General features: G+C 37.6%; 1 protein-coding gene across 1 annotated transcript in view; it reads left to right on the forward strand.

Annotated features, from left to right (window-relative positions):
• SENP1 (SUMO specific peptidase 1) overlaps positions 1-18,852 on the forward strand; it is a gene marked incomplete at both ends in the record, with an annotated part of 47,024 nt that overhangs the window by 15,073 nt on the left and 13,099 nt on the right. The window contains 6 exons of the mRNA XM_081082705.1: positions 3,040-3,211; positions 7,986-8,089; positions 8,169-8,452; positions 11,050-11,104; positions 17,031-17,069; positions 18,762-18,846. Of these exons, the coding sequence (XP_080938831.1) occupies positions 3,040-3,211; positions 7,986-8,089; positions 8,169-8,452; positions 11,050-11,104; positions 17,031-17,069; positions 18,762-18,846 (739 nt within the window). The remainder of the gene's footprint in view (positions 1-3,039; positions 3,212-7,985; positions 8,090-8,168; positions 8,453-11,049; positions 11,105-17,030; positions 17,070-18,761; positions 18,847-18,852) is intronic.

Consider the following 18,852-nt stretch of genomic DNA (forward strand, 5'->3'; position numbering starts at 1 on the left):
GTTCTCTGCGCTTCCTGGACTTGTAAATCTATTTCTTTCACCACGTAGGGGAAGTTTTCTGTCATTATTTCTTCAAGTAGGTTTTCAATATCTTGCCCTCTCTCTTCTTCTGGCACCCCTATAATTTGGATGTTGGTACATTTGAAGCTGTCCCAGAGGCTCCTTACACTATCTTCGTATTTTTGGATTCTTTTTTCATTTTGCTTTTCCGTTTGGGTGTTTTTTGCTTCTTCGTATTTCAAATCTTTGACTTGATTCTTGTGATCCTCTAGTCTGCTGTTGGAACTCTGCATAATATCCTTTATTTCAGTCCGTGTATGCTTAATTTCTAGTTGGTCCTTTTTCATAACCTCGAGGGTCTCACTAGATTTCTTGAGGGTCTCACTACATTTATCGGCGGTCTCACCAGACTTTTTGAGGGTCTTACTAAATTTATCGGCGGTTTCTAGAAAGTTCTTGAAAAACCTTAAAAGTGTGGTTTTGAACTCTATATCCAGTTGTTTGCTTTCCTCCATTTCTGTCATTTGTGACCTGTTTTTTATCTCCGCATTTTTTATGCTTCCCTGTGTTGGTAGAGTGGCTTTGTGTGCTCGGTGTCCTATAGGGCCCAGTGGCTCAGCCTCCCCAATTACCTGAGGTGGACACTCTTGGTGCACCCCTTTGTGGGCTGTGTGCACAGTCTTGTTGTATTTAAGCCTTGATTGTTGTAGGTATCACTGGGAGGAATTGACCTCCAGGCCAATTGGCTGTGAGAGTCAGCTGTGTCTAGGGTGGGAGAACTTCTGTGCTGGAGACACCCTTCTGAGGCAAGACTTGCTTCAGTGGGGCTTTGGTGCTCACTGAGTCTACCCCCTGAGTGTATCCCTTATGGATCTGAGGAGTTGTATTCTGGATGGTCCCACTCTGACCACTGGGTACACTGGCTCTTGGATCTAAGGAGGTGCTAATTTAGCCTCTGCCTAAGGCTACCCAACAGGAGCTACGAAGAGATCTGCAGATTCCCCTTGGAAGTTTTGGGTCTGTCTGGCCCAGCTGCAGTTTGTTAGGTAATTTTCATATTGCAAAGGGCCAGGGCATTCATATGCAAAAGCTCTGCTGCAGCTTGGGTGGGGCGGGGTCTCAGGGAATCAACAGGGCGGAGCAAATGGCTATGGCTGATTCTCAGCCCTGCCCTAAGGGGCCCTGCGTCTCAGTGTCCTGGTAATCGCTGCAAGCACCTTTGAGAGAAAGCCTCCCTCGAGTTCTGAGTTCTGAGTTCTGCCAACTGCCAGACAGTCCAGTTTCTCCCCGTATGAGCCTGGGTCCCCAGAGACTCAACCGGACTGGAGTTTAGAGCAGTCGGGGGCTTGTGACTCCCTCCTGATTCAAAAAGACAGCCGAGTCCTCAGTTGCCAGCCCTTGCCGCGTGCGCCTCCGTACCTCTGCACTTCCGCACCTCCTCTGAGTCTCAGTGTGCTTTTCTCTTTCCTTCTAGTTGTAGAATTTCCACTCAGTCAGCCTTCCTGTGGTTCTGGATGATGTCCGTTTTGTCTTTTAGTTGTATTTTTGAATTGTTGTGGGAGGCAGCAATTTCCGGTGTTTACCTATGCCGCCATCTTGGTTTCTCCCAAAAAAATTTATTTTAATAGCAACTTCAAGTGGTTCAAATATATATATATTTTTGCTCTTTTATTTTTTGTGTGTGTCACTATGGCTTTAGTGTGTTTTAATGCACTACAATCATTTTTTGATGCTTACATTCTTGCAACTTTAGCCAGTGGGAGTCCAAGCTTACTTCTGTGTCTGACCCAACATTGTTACTTGTTGGTATTACACTTGCTGTCTGGCATTTCAAGATGCCCTCCTACTGTTTCTTTAGAAAAAAGAATCTTTTATTAAAGGCATAGATACAATACACTCTCTAGGAAGAATAAATACAAAAGGCATTGAGGGGAATTCATTATATCTTCACCAAACAAATTATATCATCCTTGCCATCTTTTCCTAGCTGCGTCCACCTGTCCTAAGAAAATAAGCCAGTTCCTGAAATTCTGAGTCCTTGCTCCTTTCTCTAACACACATAGAAATCATTAGAATTTGAAGAGTTAGAGTATATGTGTTTTTTTATTTTCTTTAGACCTAGTCTGATTCATTTGTGCCCAAACCACATATACTGATTTAAAGAGTTGATTTTATTGAATTCAGTTTAGTCAGCTCTGTAACTCTATTTTGCATTCTCAGCAAAAGAAAAAGAAAAGAAAAGGAAAGAAAATTCATTATATTGATAGCAAATACTTAAGACTTGTTTGGTAACAATAAATGAGAAAGAGCAAATTTTTAAAAATTTTAAATTATTTACCTGTCCTTAGAGATAAGACTGGGTTGGAGTTTACAAAACTATTTTTCCTGCCAACTTTTCACATTATTTGGGGGTGCAAATAATATAAAGAAGCAAAAACAAAATTTCCTTCAGAGGAGATATACAGTGAGGCCAGAGGAGAAGTTCACAGAGAGTGTTACAGTCTAATAAAAGCCTCTGGTTGTTTTTAATGAAGGATGGGAGCCCTCTGTTGGTGTTTTAGGAAATGTTAAAATTCAGTTTAAAAGCTTTGTTGAGAGGCTTTGGTTTTATCCATCTCTGCAAATTTAAGCTTAAAATAATTCCCTCCAAAGGTCTTGGGGCAAGGGGATGTGAGGAGTAAAAAGGAAGTGTATTGTGTATGTTAGTATATCTAGAACTCAGATTTTTTGCAGGGGTCTAATATGATATGCTTTCTGTTGTACCACACAAGTATGTAGTTCCTGACTAAAGGAACTTATAGATCCTGAAGCTGAGACATACAGTTTTAGGTGTTTGAGAATTATATAGTTTGGCAATCTAAGACCTCTTAAGTGGCAGAACCTGATGCAGCAACCCATATATCATTTTTTGTATATTTCCCTTAAGTGGTATATCTGTCATTCTACCTGCTAATTTTTGTTGTGTTGTTGTTATTTCTTGAAAGTGGAATAATACCTGGGTTAGATTTTCTTACAAACTTTTGTTTTGTTTTGTTTTAGTGGATTATCAAACAGTTTTATGGGAAAGTCAAACCATCACTGCCACGTGTCTGCATATGAAAAATCTTTTCCTATTAAATCTGTTCCAAGTCCATCTTGGAGTGGTTCATGTCGTCGAAACCTTTTGAGCCCCAAGAAAACTCAGAGGCGACATGTTAGCACAGCAGAAGAGGTAAGGACAACCTGCAACAAGAGCTATGGTTAGAATCTTTGCCTACATTCAGCCATTTCTCCCCTCCAATTTAGATGTTTATTAACCATTCCATTTACTTAATCTTTTCTATGGTTTTTCTTTTTGAATGCTGGTATCTGTTCTAAAGAAATTGAAGAGATATTTTAGTGTAGGATTTTATTATTTTTCTTACTGTCTTCTATTCCTGTTGGATAGTAGACTTTTTTTTAAAATTTATTGCTTAAAGTATTACAAAGGGTATTACATATGTGTCCATTTTATCCCCCCGCCCTAGACAGTCCCCTAGCCTCCCCTATCCCCCAGTGTCTTATGTCCATTGGTTATGCTTATATGCATGCATACAAGTCCTTTAGTTGATCTCTTACCCCCCTACCTCCTGCCCCCCAACCCTCCCCGGCCTTCCTGCTGCAGTTTGACAATCTGTTTGAGGCAGCTCTGCCTCTGTATCTATTATTGTTCAAAAGTTTATAATGGTCTCTATTATCCATGAATGAGTGAGATCATGTGGTATTTTTCCTTCATTGACTGGCTTATTTCACTTAGCATAATGCTCTCCAGTTCCATCCATGACGTTGCAAATGGTAAGAGTGCCTTCCTTTTTAGAGCAGCATAGTATTCCATCGTGTAGATGTACCACAGCTTTCTAATCCATTCATCTACTGATGGGCACTTAGGCTGTTTCCAGATCTTAGCTATGGTGAATTGTGCTGCTATGAACATAGGGGTGCATATATCCTTTCTGATTGGTGTTTCTGGTTTCTTGGGATATATTCCTAGAAGTGGGATCACAGGGTCAAATGGGAGTTCCATTTTCAGTTTTTTAAGGAAACTCCATACTGTCTTCCATAGTGGCTGCACCAGTCTGCATTCCCACCAGCAGTGCACGAGTGTTCCTTTTTCTCCACATCCTCTCCAGCACTTGTCATTTGTTGATTTGTTGACGATAGCCATTCTGACAGGTGTGAGATGGTACCTCATTGTTGTTTTGATTTGCATCTCTCGGATGATTAGTGACTTTGAGCATGTTTTCATATGTCTCTTGGCTTTCTGAATGTCCTCTTTTGAAAGGTATCTATTTAGGTCCTTTGCCCATTTTTTGATTGGATTGCTTATCTTCCTTTTGTTAAGTTGTATGAGTTCCCTATAAATTTTGGAGATGAGGCCCTTATCAGATATGACATTGGCAAATATGTTTTCCCACACAGTGGGTTTTCTTGTTGTTTTGTTGATGGTTTCTTTTGCTGTGCAGAAGCTTTTTATTTTGATGTAGTCCCATTTGTTCATTTTTTCTTTAGTTTCAAGTGCCCTAGGAGCTGTATCAGTGAAGAAATTGCTTTGGCATATGTCTGAGATTTTGTTGCCTTTGGATTCTTCTAGAATTTTTATGGTTTCCTGTCGTACATTTAAGTCCTTTATCCATTTTGAGTTTATTTTTGTGTATGGTGTAAGTTGGTGGTCTAGTTTCATTTTCTTGCATATATCTGTCCAATTTATAGACTTAATCTTCATTATCGTCTGAATACTTCTCATACATCAAACTATCTCTCTTCTTTCTTTTTTGGACCCTTTGGAAACTTGTTTCATGTGGCAAAACTGTTAACCTTGCTGGATTTGATTAAATACCCACCCTTTTAAAAATATATATATTTTTTATTAATTTCAGAGAGGAAGGAAGAGGGAGAGAGAGATAGAAACATCAATGATGAGAGAGACTCATTGATTGGCTGCCCCCCCTGCACGCTCCCCACTGGGGATTGAACCTGCAACCTGGGCATGTGCCCTTGACCAGAATCAAACCTGGGACCCTTTAGTTCGCAGGTCAGTGCTCTGTCCATTGAGCCAAACCGGCTAGGCCACCCTTACTTCTTACTAGGACAATTTTTCCCCAATATAAAAGAAAAATCTAGAAGCCAGCTAAATAATTTATATCCTTTCATTATGAGTAAGATCTTTGAGATCATAGATTTCCCCAAAAGAAAGATGTTCTCTTGATAGTTGGGTTGTTATATTTATTCAATAAACCTAAAGGAAAAAAAATTCTGAAAATATCACAGTTTAAGAGCAGTCTTACCTGTTCCCAGTGTTGCCCCTCCATCACTTTCTATTATTTTCTTATCTTTAATTTTGTTCATAGTATCGACTGTTTTGTTTTTCAATCCTTTAACTGTAAGATAAACACCATAATAGCAGATAATTTATACTATAGGAAATGTGCTTATAAATTAATGTTCAGTTAAATATTTTTTATGCATCTCAGCTTTGTACTGATTGCTGTGGAGATACAAATGAGTAATAATGACCTTACATTTATATAGCATTAGAGTTTCCAGTGTGCTTTCCACATGTACTATTGTTTTGAATGTTTAACCCTGTGATACAGGTAGAAATGAGGTAATATTTACATTTTACAGATTTGAAAAGTAAAAATCAGAGGTCATACAACTAGTCATTGGCCAGCCTGCAGCCTCGGTCTTCTGAAGGAGTCTAGTCAGTGTGCTTTTTTGTTATACAACCTGGTGATGTGGTTCCTGCCCATTGCAGCTTTATTGTGGGGTCAAGAATAATTATATAATTTGGTAATGAAGATGTTTTAGGTGGCAAGACTTGATTATTTGTGTCTTAGTAAAAATGCTATAAATTTTTTTGGTTTTAAGTTTGGATTCTAAAATACTCAAGCAGAGGGTGGCAGGACTAGTAAATCATAGTAGGAAAAGGATAGACAAACTGGCAAGAGTATGTGATAAGAGCTGAGCAACAGTTACAAAAAGGACTCATTGCTCCAGCCAGTTTGCTCAGTGGATAGACCATCAGCCTGCGGACTGAAGGGTCCTGGGTTCAATTCCAGTCAAGAGCACATGCCTGGGTTGCAGGCTCGATCCCCAGTAGAGGGCATGCAGGAGGCAGCCCAATGATTCTCATCATTGATGTTTCTATCTCTCTCTCCCTTTCTCTTTGAAATCAATAAAAATATATTTTTAAAAAGATAAAATAAATACTGTAAAAGAACCACTAGCTATTCTACCATAGAGGGTAAGAGTAGAAACAGGAAAAATAGGAGGTTCTTAAATCATTCCAGAGTGAGAGATGTTCAGAGTGATAGTAGAAGGAGTGACAAATTTCAAATTTGTAGCAAAAAAAAATCAAGAAGAAAAAATTCAGTCTCTTTACCTTTGTATAGATTATTGCTTAGTTCATTCTGCCTTTAACAAACACTTGTAGCTAAATAAAATGCTTATGTGACTATCGAAATGGCATAATGCAAGATGCTGCTAGCCCTGGCACAAAGTATTATAATTGTTTTGTGAAGATTGGTGTGTGTATTAAATTGTATATAAGATTTCAAGGAAGAAAAACACTGGGTATATATATTATTTAGTGAATGCAGCTTATTGCTAGGGGATCTATATAGAATAGTGCTTTACCATGGTTACAAGTCCTTATGTAATCTGTTTTTCTGTAAGTAACCTCATTTCTTTTTCTTTAAAAAAAAAATTATTATGTATTTTTTTGTTGTTAATCCTTACCCAAGGATATTTTTCCTTTGATATTTAGAGAGAGTGTAAGGGAAGGGGAGAGACAGAGAGAGAGAAACATCGATGTGAGATAGAGATACATCTTTTGGTTGCTTCCTGCACACACCCCCGCTGGGGCTGGGGACCAAGCCTGCAAGCAAGGTACCTGCTCTTGACCAGAATCAAACCCACAACCCTTCGGTCCATGGGCTGGCGCTCTATCCACTAAGCCAAATCGGCCAGGCTCATTTCTTACTACTATTTTGATTCACACTGACGTTGCTCTTCCTTGAACACATCAAAGCACATTCCTGTCTCAGGGCTTTTGAATTTGCTATTCCTTTGTATGAAATACTCTTATAAATTTCTTTGACTTCCTCCCTTGATTTAGGTTTTTGTTGAAATATCACAGTTTAAGAGCAGTCTTACCTGTTCTCAGTATTGCCCCTCCATCACTTTCTATTATTTTCTTATCTTTAGTTTTGTTCATACTATCTGACTAATGTTTTGTTTCTCAATCCTTTAACTGTAAGGTAAACTCCATAAGAGCAGGAACTTTATCTTTTTCAGTGCAATAACTCTACTGACTGGAGCACAGTTGGTATTTAAGTCAATAAATAAATGAATGAATCTTATGGAGCATGTGCTTTCCCTAAGTTTTTGGAGTTAAGAAAAATAAATAAATATGTGTTGGAGATGAAAACCATCTCCGGAAAAAGCATTCTTAAAAATTTAACGGAGTAGAAAATTGTTAGAAAGTTATTGCACTCAGATCTTGACTGTTCTGATCACTTCCTTGTGATTTTTTCTAGCAGGTATCAAGAACCAAGGGTTTTGTTAGAATCTTAATTCAGAGGTCCTCAAATGTTTTATTTCTGGGACTCTATCAGTTGACTCAGAAATAGTTGCCTGTTGGCCTTCTGGTTTCATATTCTATAGCTTCTTTGCACTATTATTTACATATATGCCCCACAATTCTCTGAACTATACTATCTGGAATTTATTTTACTAAACTCCTCTTATATGTATTATATCATTTTCTAGAATATCCTTAGTCAACCATAATTCTTAATTACCTTGAGGACTCTGCCTGAGCTTTGGCAAGGCTTCTGGGAATCTAGATGCTACTTTGAGAAACACTGGCCTCGGAGCTCCAGTGGCGCAATCGGTTAGCGCGCGGTACTTATAAGAGAAACACTGGCCTCATTGAATGTGTTTAAGATTTTTTTTTTCTTTTACAGACAGTTCAAGAAGAAGAAAGAGAGATTTACAGACAGCTGCTACAGATGGTCACAGGGAAACAGTTTTCTGTAGCCAAACCCACCACACATTTTCCTTTACACCTGTGAGTCACAAAACTTATTTCAAATGAATTTAATTCTGCATGCATTATATGATATTGAAATATATTCTTCTCTTGCTAGATCTCGATGTCTTAATTCCAGTAGGAATACTTTACAAGACACACTGTTTCAAAATGGAAACTCTTGTGCAGCTCAGATTATTGGCTCTGATACTTCATCCTCTGGATCTACCAGCATTTTAACTTCCCAGGAACAACTGTCTCACAGTGGGTATCCCTTATCGTCTTATACGCCAGATATTTCATTCAGTTCCAAAGATTCTGATCTACTCCATCAACTCCAACATCACCACTCTCTTCCACATCAGCCAGATAACTCATCAGCTTCAAATACACAATCCAAAGGTAAAAATGGTATTGTATGCCATATTTTCAATATAATTTAATTATACTTCCTAATAGCCAATTTATTGGCTCTATGAATTATAATGCAAGGTTGTAATGCACATGTAACTTAGTTAACATAGAAATACCTTAAGTACGTATAATTCACTTAGCCATGCTATAGGTAAACCTATAAGTAACTTTTTTCTTATATGGAAATGCAAATGATTTTATATAGTATGTAAAAGATTAACTTCCGAAGCAGCGTCTGGAGTCAAAGTTCATTAAGCCCAAAGACTTAAGTACTTTCTGTTTCTCGTATTTTATAATGATTTGAACAACATGGGGGGTAGAGGGTGCTGACCACCCCTACTCCATGCACTCGAAAATCCATGTATATGACTTTTTTTTTTAATATTTTATTGATTTTTTACAGAGAGGAAGGGAGAGGGATAGAGAGTTAGAAACATCAATCAGCTGCCTCCTGCACTCCCCCTACTGGGGATGTGCCCACAGCCAAGGTACATGCATGCTCTTGACCGGAATCGAACCTGGGACCCTTGAGTCCGCAGGCCGACACTCTATCCACTGAGCCAAACCAGTTAGGGCCTATGTATATAACTTTTAACTCCCCCCAAACTTAATTGCTAATAGCCTATTGTTGACCAGAAGCTTTACAGATAATATGAAGAGTTGATTAACACATACTTTGCATGATATATGTATTATATACTGTATTCTTACAATAAAGTAAGCTAGAGAAAAAATGTTAAGAAAACCATAAGGAAAAGAAAATACATTTACAGTATTTATTGAAAAAAAAATCCACATATAAGTGGACCTGCACAGTTCAAACCCATCTGTACAAACCCATCTGAAGTGTCATCTGTACTCTGATGTTCTAGTTGTTTTAGTAAATCAATTAAGTATTGAAGTAAAAGTTCTTAATAAGCTAATATACAACCTGGATAATAGGTTTATACGTTTTAGAATGGTCGTCAGCAAGTTTTGGAAACAAAAAGAGTTTTCTGCTTAACTTTCAGCTAATAAAAATATTCTGTCCCTTAGCATTCTAGTTAAGTAAGGTTTTGCTATGATAATTTTTTTCTTTGCTTAGTTTGCCCTTCTTTAGGTATGTTATATACTAGTAGTTATTTACCAAGAACTATCACTCCTTTAAAAAGCCTTTAACCTCAGAAGCATACCTTGTATGGCAGATGCTTAGGTAAAACTAAACTGGGACAGATGTATTACATCGAACTGTTCAATTACTTGTACTATTTAATAAATATTATAAATAAGGTTTTAATCATAGTGCTTTAGAAGGACATGATTCTTGCTTTTATCAACACAGAAACTAAGTGATAGAATGATAGAGTTTGTACTTTTTGACTCAACTGCTTCTCCTATAGCTGTTTCTTTTTGCGTTTCCATCCCTTTTTACCTCTCCCTCCCCTTTGCTCTTTCACTTTGTTCAGTCTCATGGTAGTTCATGAGCTAAAGACTTTTGAGATATCTTGGCATGCTCTTGTTTCCCAGGAATAGAAAGAGGAATCTCAGGAAACAGGCATAGCCCAGGAGTAGAGGCTGAAGCCATATACACTGAATGGCCAGATTATTATGACCACCCGACGTTTGTAGGCAAATTAGCTGTACACTGCATCGTATGGGATATGGAAGCCGAAGGCCTGTTCGAACACCTTTGCTGTCTGCAGTTACCAAGATAAAACGTCTCCAATTCACGCAGGAACACAAGGATTGGACAGTCGAGCATTGGAAAAAAGTCATGTGGTCCGATGAATCACGTTTCCAGTTGCATCATGCAGATGGCAGAGTGAGAATTTGGCAGAAACAGCATGAAAGCATGCACCCCACATGCATGAGTACAACCCTTCAAGCTGGTGGGGGCAGTGTTATGGTTTGGGGCATGTTTTCCTGGCATGATTTGGGCCCTTTAATTCGTGTGGAACAACGTCTGAATAGCACAGCATACCTAAGGATCGTTGCTGATCAAGTTCATCCTATCATGTTGATGGCGTATCCCAATGGAGATGGCTTCTTCCAACAAGACAATGCGCCATGCCACGGTGCTCGTATTGTGCAGGAGTGGTTTCAAGAACATGAGGGAGACTTTACCTTGCTTAGGTGGCCCCCCACAATCACCAGATCTCAGTCCAATTGAGCATTTGTGGGACGAAGTTAAAAGAGCCATCAGGCAGCTGGTTCCACAACCATCAAATCTCACAGAACTGGACAGTGCTATTCATCAGGCATGGTGTCAGATTCCTCGCATCAACTTTCACATCTCGTGGAGTCAATGCCAAGAAGAATCGCCGCAGTATTGAAGGCCCAACGAAGTACTGATGGGGTGGTCATAATAATCTGGCCACTCAGTGTATACTTGTATTTCAGAGTAACTACTATATTTGTGGGGTAAGCTCTTCACTAAGCCCTATTCTTGGCTCAGTCTCTCTCTCTCCCACCTTGTCTTTATTTTTATGCTGTGTTGTTTTTATGAAAATAGATTGTAACAAAATATGGGAACTTAAGACACAGACATCTAGGATGTATAACTGCAGTTTTATCAGTAATAATATGCTCTTGTGTTTCTTGTTTAGGATCAGACTCTGTGATTTTACTCAAAGTGCAAGATTCCCAGACTCCAGCTCCCAGGTAAACTTTGGAAAAAGCACATTTTTAACATAATCCCCCCTTTAATTAGTTTCTTTACTATGCGTTACATAATATAAAACTAAAATTGACTCTAAATCGCCGCAGTATTGACCTCTGTCATGTGTCGTTTGAATTATTTCAATGACTTTCTAAGTAGTCTTCCTTTCTCCAGCTTCCATTTGTTCTTCATTCCATCTTCCACCATGTTTTCTAGTCCATTCTTTGAATTGTTCTTTAGTCCTTCTTCATTCTTCAACCAGAGTGATCTAAAAGGCATAGCTGGTCATTCACTAAACTCCCTCAAGGGTGGTTTATCAGACAGAGAAGCAAGCCCAGACTTTTTAGTGTGGTAATCAAAGCACTTTTTTCATAAACCCCGCTTCCAATCACACATTCTTTCCTTTAACAATTACTTATTAATAGCCTACTGTGTGCCAGCTGCTTGTACAGACACAGGATAACAGCAGTGAACAAAATGAAATCTCTTCTCTCAAGCAGTTGACATTCATGGTATTGTTTTAAGTTGATCCAGTTTCCCTTGCTCTTTACCCTTTAGCTTCTAGAGAATTTGATTCATTCAAATCTAGAGTATTTCCAGGAATACAGCAGGGGTAGAGTGAACTGGGGTAGGATGGGGGACTTGAAATCTACACACTTATATTTAATTAAAAAGTGTGCAGCTCTAGTAAGTGGTCTACAAATATTGAACATGAATAATCAGATAAGACACTTCCTAGTATAAAGAAACCAATAAACTTTTTGTGGTGCAAATTCAGATAAAATTTTTAAATTATAGCATAGCCAGAGTACCCATTTGATAGCTATGTATAAATTTATGTTAGAGATGTACAAACACAAATCATGGAATGCCAGAGCAAGTTGATTTAGGCTGCTTTTTGTCTAATATAAATAATGGAGAATGCTGCAAACCTTCAAGTACACTTAACTGAACATAATTTAAATATTGGAATATATTTTGAAAATAATTAAGTAGTTAGAAGTATCTGTAATACTAATTCAAAGTGATAGTATTATGGTGACTATATTATGTAGTTTACCCAGTATATCTGCTTTAAAGTACACTAATAAAATTTGCATTTAGTAAGAAAAATGGAGCTTGCATTCTAGCTGTAGATGGTGTAAGGGGAGGAGTGGGGGACAAATAGTGAACAAATAAATAAAAATACATGTCTGGTGATGATAAATGCCATGAAAGAAAAAAAAAAGCAGGCAATTATATACCCTGGCGGGAGGGGATAGAGAGAGGGGCGTTATTTAGGATGGTCTTGGCAAGGTGACAGCCAAGGGACATGATGGAGGTGAAAAAAGAAGCCATAAGGAAATATGGGACTCTTTCATGTGTTTATTATATGCTGAACTATAATATGATGTCTATTTTCTTACCTTCATATTCAGTATTCTTTCTGCTGTTATGTCCTTCCTACCTCAACTTGTCTATCTGGCAGTGGTGCTTTCTTATCTCTTAAGTCTCAATTCAGATTTGATCTTCTATATGAAACTTGACTCCTCAGGGAGATATTGAGTACTTCTTCCTCTGTAATCCAATAGGTTACTACTTAGATTGCTATGTCCTTGCCATATATGGCATTAGCAATTTAATTGCTAGGGTGGTAATAGTATCAGTTTTCTATTGAGAAGGTTAAGGATAATAAAATGCTTTTCTCATCTCAGTCCCTCTACTTCTTTGCAGTTCTCCTCTCTGTTCTAAACTTAGATATTTTTAAAAAATTATTTATTTGTTATGGTTTCTCAAGGAGATTTTACAGTTCGGATTTTTTTTTTTTTAGTCACACCTGGGTTCTGAGCTTGTCTTTTCCAGGCTTCATGTAACTTTAACAGGTTATTCTTCTGAATTTTAGTTTCCTTATCAATAAAATGCCAGTATTAATACTTTACTCTTGAATTGTTGTGAAGATTAACTTACAGATAAAGCATTTATAAAAGTTTTCCACAGGTACTACACAAAAGTAGGAATTCTTTCTTGGGAAAAAGTTGATCTCATGTAAAGAGTGCTTTCAGTTCTGCAATGGCTCTCCACTAAGTCTTCCTTTCCTTTATGAAGGATTTCTCCTAGTAATAACTGAAGAATGAGATGGAAGGAGAAAGATACACTGGGTAAAACTGATTAGACAATACTGTTCATGGAAATTGGAGGTTACTCTCACAGGCTTGGTTGATTGGCTTTTTAGTCTTAATTTCCTACCAGCAGTGAAGGTTTGCCCTTATTTCCCAGAATATGCCATGCCATTTCATGCCTATATGTCTGGAATTCCCTTTCTATCCTTGTCCACTTGTTAAACTCTTACTTGGCTTTTTAAAACCTGATGGGGGTGTTATTTTTTCTCTGACTTCTCCAGGTAGCATCAGTCTATCCCTTGAGCACTTCTATCCCTGTACCTTGTTAGTCACTAACACCTTTGCATTTATCGCCTAGGGCCAATCAGTACATTATGTGGGCACTTAATAAATAAACCTTTGTTAAATAAATGAATTTCCCAGAAAGCCTGCAGTGCTCTCTTGACTAGCTCAGGTATTTATCATCTTCATTTTGGTTTAATGTTTTGATTTATTAAAAGGCATTTTACAGTAATAGAAAGAACACAGTCTTTGGAATTGGACAGACATAGTTTCTAATCCTGGCTCTTCCAAGACAAATTATCCTTCTGGACCTCAATTTCCTTTTCTGCATAGTATGAGTAATAATTCCTTACTATCTATTATTGAGCTTTAATTAATAGAGCAGAGTTTTACATATAGAGCATTAAGTAGATGTTCAGTAAATAGTTGTAGTTATTATTATTGTATGCTTCAATTATATGAGGAACAATGTATAATTTACTCTTTGAAAAGCAAAGAGATTTTGCTTTTCCCCCTGAATTTTGCTTTCCTAAGCCAGGAGATACCTCGATCCATTGAAGAGAAGTGCTTGTCTGACACTATTCATTTATTTAATAAATACTGAGTGCCTGCGGTGTCCCAGGCACTATTCTTGGTGCAGAGGATACAGTAATAAATTCAAAAGGCAAATTTTGTCCACATCAAGTTTATGTTCTAATATGGAAGTGGACAGATTTGAATAGCATAAACCATTACTGTGCAGTTCTGTGTGATTCTTGTCAACTTTTTATATTGTGCAATATATGTGTTCTCACGTTTTTAGTATCATACACTAAGTAGCCCCTCACTGCTGCCACAGATCTCTGTGGCTTTCTGTGTTGGTTGTTATGTCAGTTGTTCACTGCACACCTCCTCTTATGTTCTACCTTTATTAACCTCAGTGATGGTGGAGAGGCAATAGAATAGCATTTTCATTGCCAAACCCTAGCCTAAGGATGGCTAAGAATACTAATTCTCAAGAATTAGGCTAGGAAGCAAGGCATACCCTCTGAGCCCATGCTCTTGCCTTAACTAGGACAGATCGTAGAGATTTAAGAACTGAAAGGGACTCTAATCTCCAGAATTTACAAGTCCTAAAACTAAATCTCATAGAAATGACTTGCGCAAAATCACAAAATGTAATTAGGGACAACTCCAGGAGTTCCAGGTCTCTTAACTCCCAACTTGTTTATTTGTTCTACGTATCTAAAAGTTTTCTTTGGAAAAGAGTTAACTCTTCCATTTGTGTCTGTGAAAGGTCCTTCAGTTAGGGCTTGGCAAGGAGATGCAGTTTGAGAAGAGCAAGACCTAGGACTTACAGTTAACATGGCTGTGACTCTGCTAAGCATTATTCACTCAGGTTGTCAGCAAGAGCTACATCAAATAGGTTTGATCTCTCATGTTTGGAATGGAGTTGTGTTGCTGATTCTCTGTTTTGGTTTATTCATTGACTCATTAGCTGTTTCATTTGGATTGTTCTGTGGGTGGGGAATTTCAGTATCTACTTTGATTTGGTTGTAAAAAAAAATTTAAAAAAAAAATATATATATAATTTGTTGTTGTTCCAAATATACTTTTTTAAAATGTCAAGCTGCTTCCCCCCCCCCCCCAATTATGGTTGACATTCAATATTATATTAGCTTCAGGTGTACAGCATAGTGGTTAGACATTTATATAACTTAGGAAGTGATTCCCCCCATAAGTCTAGTACCCCCTTGACACCATACATAGTTATTACAATATTATTGACTGTATTCCCTGTGCTATACTTTACACCCCATGCCTGTTTTGTAATTGCCAATTTGTACTTCTTAATCCTTTCACCTTTCACCCATCCTCTCAATCCCACCTTCCCTTCTGGCAACCATCAGTTTGTTTTCTGTATCTATGAGTTTGTTTCTGTTTTGTTTGTTGGTTGAATATATTTTGATTCAAGTGGACTGGCAAGAAGTCTAAGAACCCATAAGATTTGACTAAATTATTAGTAAATCTGTCAATCTGAACCATTTGGGAAGAGTAACATTCTAGCTTAATGTATTATCTTGACAAGTGATGTACTCTTTCACATAATGTTTGTCTCATGCAAGTAAGGAGCTATGCTAAACTTAGTTTCTCTGCTGAACTTTGGGTCATCTTTTTAACTATAGTACAGGTGTAGAAGAAAATAGAGAAGCAAAAACAATAACATGACAATTACATTCAGAAGGGTTTCTTGGCTTCAAGAGTGTCCAAATACAAAAGCAGTTTTGCTGAAATCAGTGGGATGCAGCACAAGAGAGGTAGCTTTGCATGTCAGAATATCTATTGATGCAAAACCCAGAGCTGGACCAAGAACATGAGTCATAAAGTTTCTCAGACATGAAGGGAACCTATTCTATTGGATCTGACCTCATCTGTTTGGGAATTCCTCTTCACTCATGCCGAGGGACAGGACACATTTGTCAGGCATTTTACTGCTATGTTCTTGCTTAGAAGAGCTGCATTTTATGAAAATGTGCCTGAATATCATATTGATGCTCATGAATAAAAGCAGGGACATAACCTAATCTCCTATCTGCAAGTTCAAAAACTCACCCTTATTCAGTAGTGAATAGCTGTGGAGCTAGTTCACAAGAGGTAATTGTTAAATTTCAAGGAATTTTGAGAGCTACTTATTAAACACAATCACTATTTCAAAATGTAATTATACAAACTTGCAGTTACATAAATTATATTGAAAACAAAGGTAATAAGTATTCAAAAGTCATCATTTCCTACTCATTTTACTATTATCCATCTAAGGTTATTGGCATGTATCGTATCTGTATGGTGGAAATACTATAGAATGATGTGCTCTTGCACACCTCTTCCCAATTCCACATTCATTGATGTCATTTTGGTAGGTTGAAGTGGGCCATAGTGGGAGCATTTACATCATGGAAAATTCCCACACCACAAATCAGTGCTTGACTTACTGTTTTGTTGATGGACTAGCCTTAAAGTGGAGAAAATGTCAATAATGCCAATTAAAAGTGTATCATATTTGCAGTGATTACATTGTGAATAGTACAAAAGATTGAAGATAAATTCTACCATTACTTAAAAACTATTATCTGATTTAACAAAGAAACTGCTCACATTATTATTGACAAATACTGAAGTTATGATGTATCCTTGTTACTTTCATCTTACCTGTTAACATAAATGAAACTATCAACCAGCATGCATGTTGGACCTATCTATACTCATTTGTCAATTGCCACCACAAAGTTGCTATGGATACAGAAGTTTGACAGAAATCAAGGAATGCATTCTGTAAGAATCAGTTATCATGCAATCAGTGAAGTGTATTTTATTGTGGAAAATGTATGCAAATGACTCATTTATATTTATTTAGTTCCCAATTACAATTTTATGTAATTTAGTCCTTGTATTTATTCAATACTTGTAAAGCATTCTTGTAAATTATTTAAATGATTGATTTTTCTGTTGACAGTATTTGAATTTTCTCATAAGCCTCCTGCTCATATTTTTCTTTTCCCACCCATAGTCCTACTTTTTTCCAGGCAGAGTTGTGGATCAAAGAATTGTAAGTTATTATTTTTGGTATCATTTTTTTCTTCTCCATCACTTCCTAATTTTAGTTAGAAGAAATCAATTAGCCAATCATTCTACCTATGTTTAATCAGTAAAAACTCCCTATTTATAGCTATTTATTAAACAACTTTTAAGTTTTGGGGGTTTTTAATTCTATTGGTGTTAGGACATTTCTATGTTCATGTTTATTAAATTTACTAGTGGCCTGGTGCATGAAATTCATGCACTTGTGGGGGTTGTCCTTCAGCTCTCGTGCAATCTGGGAGCCCTCGGGGGATGTCTGACTGACTGCTGTCAGTCGGACATCCTTAGCACTGCTGCGGAGGCGGGAGAGGCTCCCGCCACTGCTGCTGCGCTCGCCAGCTGTGAGCCTGGCTTCTGGCTGAGCAGTGCTCCCCCTGTGGGAGTGCACTGACCACCAGGGGACAGCTCCTGCATTGATCATATGCCCCCTGGTGGTCAGTGTGCCTCTTTGCATCGGGTGGTTCCATGGTTCTGTTGATTTGTATATTTGTATATTTGCCTTTTATTATATAGGATAATAGTTGAAGTTAACTTGAATTGGAAAAATTTTTCAAAATTAGCAATTATATAGAAAGGAAAATAAATGCCCTTATTTTCACATGGATAAAACTAATTTATTGACTAATTTCTATTTCTGGAGTTTGCAAAATCACTAAAAGCTTTTAGTCTCCAGTTTTAAGAACTCACTTTAAGTTATCCAAACCCCCTAGTGTTGATTTTCTTAAAAATAAATAAATAAATAAACCCATATTTTTTTCTTTTGATTCATAAATACAATATTTGAATTAAAACCTCAATGACATTTTGTATTATTTTCTCCTTTGGGGTTCAGTCTCATTTTTGGGTTTCCAAAATAAAGCTTAATTTTCTCCATAATCTTAGAAGCATGTTGTTTATTTTTTAAAATATATTTTTTATTGATTTCAGAGAGGAAGGGAGAGGGAGAGAGAGATAGAAACATCAATGAGAGAGAATCATTGATCGGATGTCTCCTACACACCCCCTACTGGGGATCAAGTCCGCAACCCAGGCATGTGCCCTGACCGGGAATCGAATTGGGACCTCCTGGTTCATAGATCAATGCTCAACCACTGAGCAACACCGGCTGGGCTTACAAGCATGTTTTTAGAAAAAGACTACACATTTACAAATATCTGCAAAAGCCACCTGTTCATATTTGGCAACAAACTAATAATTTTCACTATTTCAATAAAAACAGTAGGAAAATTTGTTGTTTTTTTTTTTGTTTTGTTTTGTTTTTTTTTAATTTTTTTTTTAAATATATCTTATTGATTTTTTACAGAGAGGAAGGGAGAGAGATAGAGAGCTAGAAACATCGATGAGAGAGAAACATCGATCAGCTGCCTCCTGCACATCTCCCACTGGGGATATGCCCGCAACCCAGGTACATGCCCTTGACCGGAATCGAACCTGGGACCTCTCAGTCCGCAGGCCAACGCTCCATCCACTGAGCCAAACCGGTTTCGGCCAGTGGGAAAATTTGAATAACACCATGTGGTTTCACTTATAGTGATAAGTTAGTGTCAGGATTTTAGACTGTGTGTATGAGGGTTTCATATTTAATGCTCACTGTACATCAATAATGGGCTGATAGTAAGAGAGTGGTCTGCATTTGTGTCACATTCCTTTTCACTTCTAGAACTAGTGTTTATGATTCTCGAGCACGGGAAAGATGGCGCCAGATTGAAGAGCAAAAAGCACTGGCATTACAGCTTCAAAACCAGGTAAAA

This window comes from Myotis nattereri (genome assembly GCF_964212035.1).
Source record: "Myotis nattereri genome assembly, chromosome: 2".
NCBI classification, from domain to species: Eukaryota; Metazoa; Chordata; class Mammalia; order Chiroptera; family Vespertilionidae; genus Myotis; species Myotis nattereri.